At 35.3% G+C, this 9,997-nt stretch overlaps 1 protein-coding gene across 1 annotated transcript; it reads right to left on the minus strand.

The window, feature by feature from the left end:
- Positions 1-7,661: 7,661 nt before the first annotated feature.
- On the minus strand, positions 7,662-8,469 carry LOC118488085 (aspartate aminotransferase, mitochondrial-like). The gene is made up of 3 exons (XM_035985194.1): positions 8,014-8,469; positions 7,843-7,914; positions 7,662-7,737 (listed from the first exon to the last, which is right to left on the minus strand). Exons 1-3 carry the CDS (start codon positions 8,247-8,249, stop codon positions 7,677-7,679), a joined length of 369 nt encoding a protein of 122 aa, XP_035841087.1. The 5' UTR covers positions 8,250-8,469; the 3' UTR covers positions 7,662-7,676.
- Between the last annotated feature and the right edge of the window lie 1,528 nt (positions 8,470-9,997).

Raw genomic sequence — 9,997 nt, forward strand, 5'->3', positions numbered from 1 at the left:
TAGGGTGTGGTCTAGTGCTATGAAATTAGCTCTTGAAGCCAAAAATAAATTTGGCTTCATAGATGGTAAGTGTAAAAAAAATACTGAAGATGATGTTTTAGGAAGTCAGTGGGACAGGTGTAACTCTGTTGTGCTGAGTTGGTTGTTAAACTCTGTTTCTGAGGAGTTATATCTAGGACAAGTTTTCTCTAAGTTAGCCTCTGAAGTGTGGGTTGATTTAAAAGAAACTTATGACAAGGTTGATGGCTCTGTAGTTTATGATTTGTATAAAAAAATTAATTGCATTACTCAAAATGGTAGTTCAGTTTCTGAGTATTATCATAAACTTAACACTATGTGGAAACAGTTTGATTCTGTTGTTCAACTGCCCACATGCTCTTGTCAAGCTGCAAAAGATTATAATGATTTTTCTATGCTTATAAAATTGATGCAGTTTCTTATGGGTCTAGATGATATATATCAACCTGTAAGAACTAACTTGTTAACTAGAGAGCCATTACCAACTGTCAAAGTTGCTTTTTCTATTGTGTCTAGAGAAGAATCACATAGAAATTCAAGTACTGGAACTAAAAGTCAAAATGTGTCATTTGTTGCTAAAGGAAGTCAATCATTTGATCAAAGGAAAAAAGAGTTTAGAGGTCCTAATCCTAATTTCAAATGTACACATTGTAATAAACTTGGTCATACTAATGATAGGTGTTATGAATTGGTTGGGTATCCTCCAGGTTTCAAAAAGAAACCTGGAGGTCAGAGTGGAAAAAGTGGTTCTAATAATAGGTCAAATGTTTCATCTGTATCTGCTCCTTCTTTGTCTCCTTTTACCCCAGAGCAGGTTGCAAAGCTTCTTAGTCTTGTTGGTGAGAAAACTAGTTCTGATCCTCAAGGATCTAATATGGGAGGTGAGTTTAGTAATTTTTCTTCTGTCATGAGTAAATTTGTTAGTTGTTCTAGTTTAATAAACTTTGGTTTTGATAGTAATTGGATTTGTGATTCTGGTGCTAATCAACATATGGTAAAATCTGATAAGGATATGTTTAATTGTGTTGATGTTTCTGAGTATGACTTAACTGTGTCACATCCTAATGGAACTAAGGCTAAAGTTTCTAAAATTGGTTGCATTAATCTTGCAAAAGAAGTTGTTTTACATGATGTCTTCTATGTTCCTGATTACAGTGTTAATCTCTTATCAGTGCATAAACTGTCTAAGGATAGTAAAATCAATGTTGTTTTTAATGAATATTCTTGTTTACTTCAGGATTCGAAATCAGGGAGAATCCTGGTGACTGGTAAACAGGATAATGGGCTGTATTTTGTGAATAAAAATGGTAATAATTCTGTGAATTTGTGTTTCAATAGTGTTAATAATTGTAATCTTTGGCACAGCAGATTAGGTCATCCTGCTGATCAGGTCTTGTCAATTTTAAAAGATGAAATAGGTGTGGTTGATGTGTTTAAACATACTTGTGAAGTCTGTCATAGAGCCAAACAAACTAGAATGCCATTTCCTCTAAGTGAACATAAAACTAAAAATGTAGGTGATGTTATTCATTTAGATGTCTGGGGTCCTTATAAAGTTACTAGTAAAGATGGTTATAAGTACTTCTTAACTGTTGTTGATGATTATTCTAGAGCAGTTTGGTGTTATTTGTTAAAAAGTAAGATGGAAGTTTTTGAAAACATTGAAAACTTTTATCAACTTGTGTTAACTCAGTTTAAGAAGAAAGTTAAAATCTTTAGAAGTGATAATGGCACTGAGTTTGTTAACAATAAAATGGATGTGTTTTGCAAAACAAAAGGTATTCTACATCAAACATCTTGTGCTTATACACCTCAGCAAAATGGTGTTGCTGAGAGAAAGCATAGGCATCTTTTAAATTTGGCAAGATCCTTGTTGTTTCAAAGTGGTGTTCCTCTTAGTTTTTGGGCTGATTGTGTGTTAACTGCTGTTTATATTATTAACAGGTTACCCTCCTCTGTGCTTCTAGGAAAGAGTCCTTATGAGTTAATGTTTGGATTTAAGCCCTCTTATGCTCATCTTAGAGTTTTTGGTTGCTTGTGCTTTAGCACTGTTTTAAATGATTTAGATAAATTTGCTTTTAATTCTGAAAAATGTATCTTGATTGGTTATTCAAATGTTAAAAAAGGTTATAAGCTTTGGAGTTTAGATAATAAAAGAGAATTTTACTCAAGAGATGTAAAGTTTTATGAAACTGTTTTCCCTTATAAGTCACAACAATTAACCAATCAAGATAAGTATGTTTCAGAAAGTGTAAATCAATTAAACTTCTTTGACAGTGTTGAAACTTCAACCATTAACTCTATAAATCCCAATGATGAAGAGGGGAACAATGATTCTCATGAGGTTGCTGGTAGTGATCAGCAATCATTCCCCTCTACATCTGCCACTCCAACTGATGCTGAACAGCCTTGTTCAACCAGTGGAGTTGAAAGTAGTAGTAGTAGTGAAGGATTTGATAGGGCTGAGAACACTGGAACCTTAAATGATGAGAATAACCTATCTGAGGGAAATAGATCTAATGTTAGAAGGTCAATTAGAAATCCTACTTTACCAAAAAGGTTTGAAGATTTTGTTCTTAACAGCAAAACCAAGTATAGTTTAGATAAAGTTGTTAAATATTCCTCTTTATCTGCTGAAAATTTGTGTTTTACTACTGTGTTAAATAAAACTTCTGAACCAACTTGTTATGAGGAAGCAGCCAAAGATCCCAGGTGGGTTGAGGCTATGAACAAAGAAATGGAAGCTTTGTTCAGAAATAACACCTGGACTTTAACTGATCTTCCTCAAAACAGAAAGGCTATAGGATGTAAGTGGGTCTATAGAATTAAGTATAAGTCTAATGGGGAAATTGAAAGATTTAAAGCCAGGCTTGTTGCTAAAGGCTTTAATCAAAGAGAAGGGTTAGATTTTGGAGAAACCTTCTCACCTGTTGTTAAAATGGTAACCATTAGAACTGTTGTTACATTAGCTGTTCATTATAAGTGGCCTTTGTATCAATTAGATGTGGACAATGCATTTTTGCATGGATCCATTACTGAAGATGTATATATGAAACTGCCACAAGGGTATTATTCTAAAAATGAAACTAAGGTGTGTAAATTGATTAAATCTTTATATGGCCTTAAACAGGCACCTAGGAAATGGAATGAAAGGTTGACTGATGTGTTGTTAAAATCTGGCTTTATTCAAAGCAAGTGTGATCATTCCTTGTTTATTTTTAACAAAAAAGGTGTTACTGTTTTCCTACTTGTATATGTTGATGATGTGGTGTTAACTGGAAATTCTGTTGTTGAGATTGAACGTATTAAAAAGATTTTGAATGACACTTTTAAAATAAAAGATCTAGGTGTTTTGAAATATTTTCTGGGAATTGAAGTTTTATATGATAATGATGAGGTTTTTTTTAGTCAAAGAAAGTATTGTTTAGAACTTTTAAATGAATTTGGATACTTAGGATGTAAACCTGTAAATACTCCTATTGAACAAAGTTATTTGGTTACATCTAAAGTTGATAAAAATCATGAGCAGCTAGCTAATGTAACTGGGTTTCAAAAACTGATAGGCAAACTGATATATTTGTCTTTAACAAGACCTGATATCAGTTATACAGTTCAATTTTTAAGTCAGTTTATGCATTCTCCAAAAGAGGTTCACTTGTCTTTAGCATTACGATTATTAAGATACTTAAAGCTAAGTCCTGGTAAAGGAATTAGTTTTCGAAAAACTGATGAGTTGAATTTGTTTGGGTATGCTGATTCTGACTGGGCTAAGTGTTTAAATACTCGAAAATCTGTTACTGGTTATTGTGTGTTTTTAGGAACAAGTCTTGTTTCTTGGAAAAGTAAGAAACAAAATATTGTTTCTAGATCAACTGCTGAAGCCGAATATAGGGCTATGTGCTCTATTACTTGTGAACTTATGTGGATTAAAAATTTGTTGTCTGAACTGGGTGTTAATTGTTCAATACCTATGCCTCTATTTTGTGATAGTCAAGCTGCTTTATCTATAGCAGCTAATCCAGTGTTCCATGAAAGAACCAAACACTTTGAGCTTGACTTACATTTTTTAAGAGAAAAAGTTGCTGATGGTATTATCAAAACTGAAAAGGTTGATTCAGAGAATCAACTTGCTGATGTGTTTACAAAAGGTCTTAGTGTTTACCAACATGAGACTGCTTGTAAAAGACTGGGATTGGTTGACCTGTTTCACCCAACTGAATGAAGGGGGGATGTAAAAAATAGCCTATTATTATCATTCACTTGGGTTATTTTATTGTTGGGCTGTTATGTTGATCTGTTTATGATCATTTATTATTTGGGCTTCTCTTATTTGGGCTTCAAGCCTGGTTGTTATGTTGCAGAAAATATCTAAGGGGTGTTTTGTAACTTGGAGGGCTGTTCGTGATCTTTGCTGATTGTTATGGACTTATGTGAAAGTTTGGAGTATAAAAGGCTGCTTTCTCTCTCTTCATCATTCAGTTAGCTTAGATCTCATCTTTGTTCTCTCTGGATTCTCCGATTAGGGTTTCTGTTGTACTTTGAAGAGTTTTGTGATAGTCTCTCACCTGTATCTGAGAGATCTATCTTGTTATGTTGATGATCATCTGTGGATGATCATCATAGTTTGTATTGTTGTTTGTATCTTGTACTTGATCTTACGTTTGTAAGATCTGATCTCATTATTGTGAGATCTTTGGGTATTTTGGGGGGTAAAGCTTTTGGGTTGGTTAAATAAGATTTTGGTCACTTGTTTTGTCGCTATTTCTGCTGTTCATTTGTGTTTGTGTTCATTCCATAAAATTCTACAAAACCCAACCTTGAATCAGATGGTATGGTTTGGAATATTAGATCGGTTTCAACGGTTCATGAAGACACTACCAAAAAGTACGTATTTTGATCAGCTGTTCTAAAATCCAAGGAACCACCACGTAGTACAACTTATAATTATTAAAATTACAACATAACCCAGAGCTGATTTGAGTTAATCTAGCTCATTATTGATTCAGATACTTGTTGATTACATGTTACAAACAAAACACTATTTTCGGGTCAGGATCAGGTGGTCAAAGTTCCGTTGACACAAAGCCATTGACCCACGAAGATCGAAGTACAATTGATGTTAGGGTTGATCGCCAAAAACGACTCCAAGCCCAACTTAAATGACTTGCTAATGGTGGTGCAGTCGTCTCCCGATTGCGCACCAATAACTTTGTTACATGTAACCTCCAAATCTGTCTCCTGCAAACCTGTTCATAAATTGCAAGACACTATCTTAAAGTTCCAAGTTGATTAAATAGTTCAAAAATAGCAGGAGTATACATATCCACATATTTAAAACATTTAACTAAGAATATATAAGGGATGTTAACTCGCTTTTTTTCTAACGGCAAATTTCTTTTATTCCATACTGTCTATGGTTGCAGAAAGGGCCGTTTAAACAACCTGCTTAAGACAAACTTTTAAATACTATTTTTCAAACCGTATAAACTCCAAACATGCTGAACCGACTGATTTACTTTAATTTGAGATGTGTGCTCGGTTTATGAACACATCTACTGAACGACAGGGAATTTAAGTGACTTACCACCAATCAGGGTCGATGTACTTTCTACCAATACAACAAGCATGAGGTAAAGTGAAAGTATTGTGACCATTTTCGCAAACATAGAAGCCATGGTTTCTAAGCTTGTGGTTGGCACAAAGATGGTAGCTTTACTTGACACATGATCTGAGTTGTATTTATAGTGTAACATTGGAAGACAAAACAAATATATGGTTCGATAGTTTTGAGATAAAAGAGATCAAAAGGCAACCATCATGGACGGCCATTGCCGTTATTATATGGGATTCTTGCCACCACAATATTTAAACCTTTTACATATTGGTCACACAAGCTAACGTGAGACTAGCCCACTTGGTAGAGACACAAACTTCTTAGAGAAGAGGTCTCATGTTCACTCATAGACAAGAGGGAATAATTTAAATTTATGGTGTAAAAGAGTAGAAACAAACGTTGTCATTCCAAAATAAAATATGGGTGTGTGATACAAAATAATTTAAAAGAGTAGAAACAAACATTGCCATTCCATTTGGTAGAGGCACATACTTCTTAGAAAAAAAAATAATTTAAATTTTTGGGTGTGTCAAAAGAAAATAAGTCGAAAGTTAGGAGTAGTGTGATACAATTCGTAACTTGAGAGCACTATTGGTCGAATTGAGGTTTAATTAAATATAAGTTTTTTATTATTATTAAAAGTATATCTAAAGCCATAGGGAGGAGATGTACTCTAAATATCTCGAATTTTGTCTCATGTGGAGATTAATAATTGCATACTAGCTATCTTACGAAAAGAAAGTTTACTGTGTATTTCGGCTCGGCTTATAACAATTAAATTTTTTTTTACAAAGATGATTTGACATGGCTTCAGATTTTTGTATTGAATCACAAAACCCAACTTCAAACCCTGACCTCGAACTCAAGTCGTTGCACAACTTTGTACGACCCTTTTTATTAATAAAAACTTCGAGAGAACTGATTACAAGGTTACACAAAACCTAGACCCCAACAATATGGGTGTTTATTCTACTTCTCTATCTTGCGAAAGAAGTAAGTCGAAACCGACTTAAACACTTAAACGTTAAGAGATGAATAATAAATAAACTAGGGGTATTCGATCGTTCGCGCGTTGCGCGACATTAGATGTTGGTCTCACTTTGGCGAGAATTCGTTATGCTAACTAAGAACCAAGTTATTATGGTGCTTTAACATACGCAACCATCAAGAAATGGTATGTCTAGGCATACATATTAGTGTCATTAACATTCAACCATAATTACATGTTTTACATGGCTGATGTGTTGCGCTACTTGTAATTAATAGGCGGTGAGTATTATTTGAACAAAAAGAATTTAGCTGATTGTTCCTTGCTCTTGACTGCCATCCCACCCATGTTTGTTGTTTTGGGTGGACAAAACGAACGACTTCTGTTAACCAGCTTTAGTCTATGAGGGTGTCTTTGCCAGGCGTCTTAGATGGTTGACCTGAGTCTCGCAAATCAAAAACAACCACCAACATGTTAAATGTGCAGTTTTTTGGCTTAATTAGCAAATACGCTTACATAACAAAAAGAATTAGCTGACCTTTTGAGCTGGCGTCGTTGGAATTCAACCTTCGTGCAGGCGTAATGTCTTACAATTTTGGTTGACATCAGACAAACAATCACATTTCAAGAAAAGTAATATAATCTAACATATTAAAGTGAAGAAGTTAATGAAAACAAAACCTAAGAAATCAACCAAGATTGGTGATGCTTCAAGTTGAAATCAACGATATAACCACTAAAATAGTCAACAAAAAAGGAAATCAAAGATATAACCACTAAAATAGTCAAGAAAAAAAGGTTTACATTTACAGAAGCTCTTTCTTACAAGTCAAGTACTACACTGTACCTTATCTTATAGCTCGGCGTGACAGGTCGCCTTTTTAAGTCAGTAGATAGAAGTCCCAAAACCCCTAAAATTCCCACCTGGAGCAACAAAAGTTTAACAGATAGAACCAGCCAAAAACCCATAAACCTTTACATGATAAAGTTATACTATTAACAATGAACTGCCTAAATTAGCAAAACTCCAAAAATGGTTAGAAGAACATAAGAAGTTTATGAGTATGAACATACTTGCGACTCACCACTTTTAGATCTCTGATTCCTTTCTTCTAGCCTTTGCGCCGTTGAGCAAAAAAGCACACATATAGCATAAGAAATTTAATACATTAACGTATTGTTGATACCTTAACATCACCTATCAGTGAGGCAAAATTAAGACCTTTTGATTCTGGATGATAAATAATGGAATGTTCTTTGTGGTACATTTGCATCTCTCCATATGTTATGGTGGCTGAGATTTAAGATATCATAACCCAACAAAATTGATCGAAAACGAAAATATTGATGGTCAATAGTCAAACTTGTAACAGGATATTATGAATATACTTACTTGGACCAGGTAGGGACTGGAATACAGATCTGGGAATCAGGGGAAAACCGTTTTTGAAAATCGGCAAAAAGTCTGCATGCGCCAATGCCGGAAAGAGCCTGTATTGCTGCGATTCGTTTATCTTTAATCAAGTCGGAATCTTCACCGTATGCGAGCTTCAGTGTTTCCTCATCCATGTTGTTGCATCCTCCAATTGGAAGATACTCCCTGAAGATAGATATGATTAAATAGAACATGGAACAACTTATAAAATTTTCAACTGTTCAATTTTTAAACAAATCAAAAGAAATTTGATCCTATATAGTTTTCGAAGATATTGCTTTTACACTTCATTAATACCAGCATCTTAAAAGTTTCATGGGAAAGAACCTTTAAAAATAATCACTAAACCAAAATTTCAATCAAAATTCCAAGTTAAATTCATTTAAAGTTGAGGATGCCAGATGAGCATAAGATTTTAAAAAGCTCCATAATGTATAATGTATCTGTTAAGTCATTATTCATGTGAAGTTGTCCATGATAATGAATTATGGATGTAACACTATAGTTTCTACATTGGATTCCCACTAAATAATATATCCACCCTTCACTACGATACTATCACTTCACTAATTATAAAAAAGAAAAAAAAGTAAATGCCAATCATAGTATCTAAGAAACTGTAGATGGTGTTAAAGCCATAGTTAACAAAGGAATCTTTGTTATCTTAATAAAATCATAGAAAAAGGTGAAGAGAAGTAACAATCAACCATTATTAGCAGAAAATATTTATAATCTTTGTAATTATTGTATTTATCTTGTATTATCTTCTGTCTTTTTCATTTGATTTAGTCTCCATTAATTATAGGAGAATTCTTTGTAACTTTTATTATAAATATATACTCAAGTCCCTCAATTATTCATTGAGGTTGATCTTAACCATCTCTACATGGTATCAGCCTAATCAAAAACTTGATCCTAATCTCCTACTCGTCTCCCTTCTTTTCCCTCTCCCCTACGTTTCTTTCTTCCTAGTAACTATGGCCGCCGCTGATTCCCTCACCACCATGACTGTCCCTCACCTTTCCCCTATCAAACTTTCTGCTTCAAATTAATTGGTGTGGCGCAATCATTTGCGCCTTTTAGTGGCCCTTCATCACCTCTCAGGTCACATCGACGGCTCTTTTGTACCGCCGCTGAGACCCTTATGGAAGATAATAAAACCAAACCGAATCCCGAGTTTGTCTCCTGGACTACCAACGATCAAAAAGCTGCTCTTCTCCTCCTCTCTTCCTTAACCGAGGAGGCTGCAGAAGAGGTTCTCGGCCTCACCGGTGCATGCCAGATCTGGACAGCCTTAGAAAGCGCCTACAGCAATGCGTCGGTTGAACGTATCCAGTTAACTAAAGGTACATCCACTGTTACGGATTTTTCTCACCGTTTTAAGCATATTTATGAACAACTTGCTGCAATCGGACACCCGGTTGCTGATATTGACAAACTTCATTGGTTTCTTTGTGGGCTCGGACCCTCTTTTGAGGTTTTCTCTACCGCCTTACGTGCAACCAAGCCGACTCCTCTACTCCAGGATCTTGTTGCTTAAGCAGAAAGTCATGAATTATTTTTACAATCCCTTCATGGCACTGTCACCCCACCAGCCGTGTTTACTGCCCAGAAACGGCGTGACTTTGGTCGGGGTCGTGGCTCTTCTTCTCACGGTGGTTCTTCTCGTGGTTCCTTTACTAAGGGCCGTGGCAGCAATCGTCGCCCACCTCACTGCCAACTTTGCCGTACCAACGGCCACTATGCATCGGCTTGTCCGAATCTTCATACGTACGCAACTCAGGCTCCTTCGCTGGATGATTCTTTAGCCAAGGTGTTCCATGCCCAGTGCCATATCACTGCTGATACTCCAGAGTGGACAGGTGATTCTGGAGCTTCTGATCATATGGCCCCGAATGAGGAATGCCTTCATCATTCTAGTCCTTACAAAGATAATAATAAA

This window comes from Helianthus annuus, chromosome 16 (assembly GCF_002127325.2).
Source record: "Helianthus annuus cultivar XRQ/B chromosome 16, HanXRQr2.0-SUNRISE, whole genome shotgun sequence".
Taxonomy (NCBI): Eukaryota; Viridiplantae; Streptophyta; class Magnoliopsida; order Asterales; family Asteraceae; genus Helianthus; species Helianthus annuus.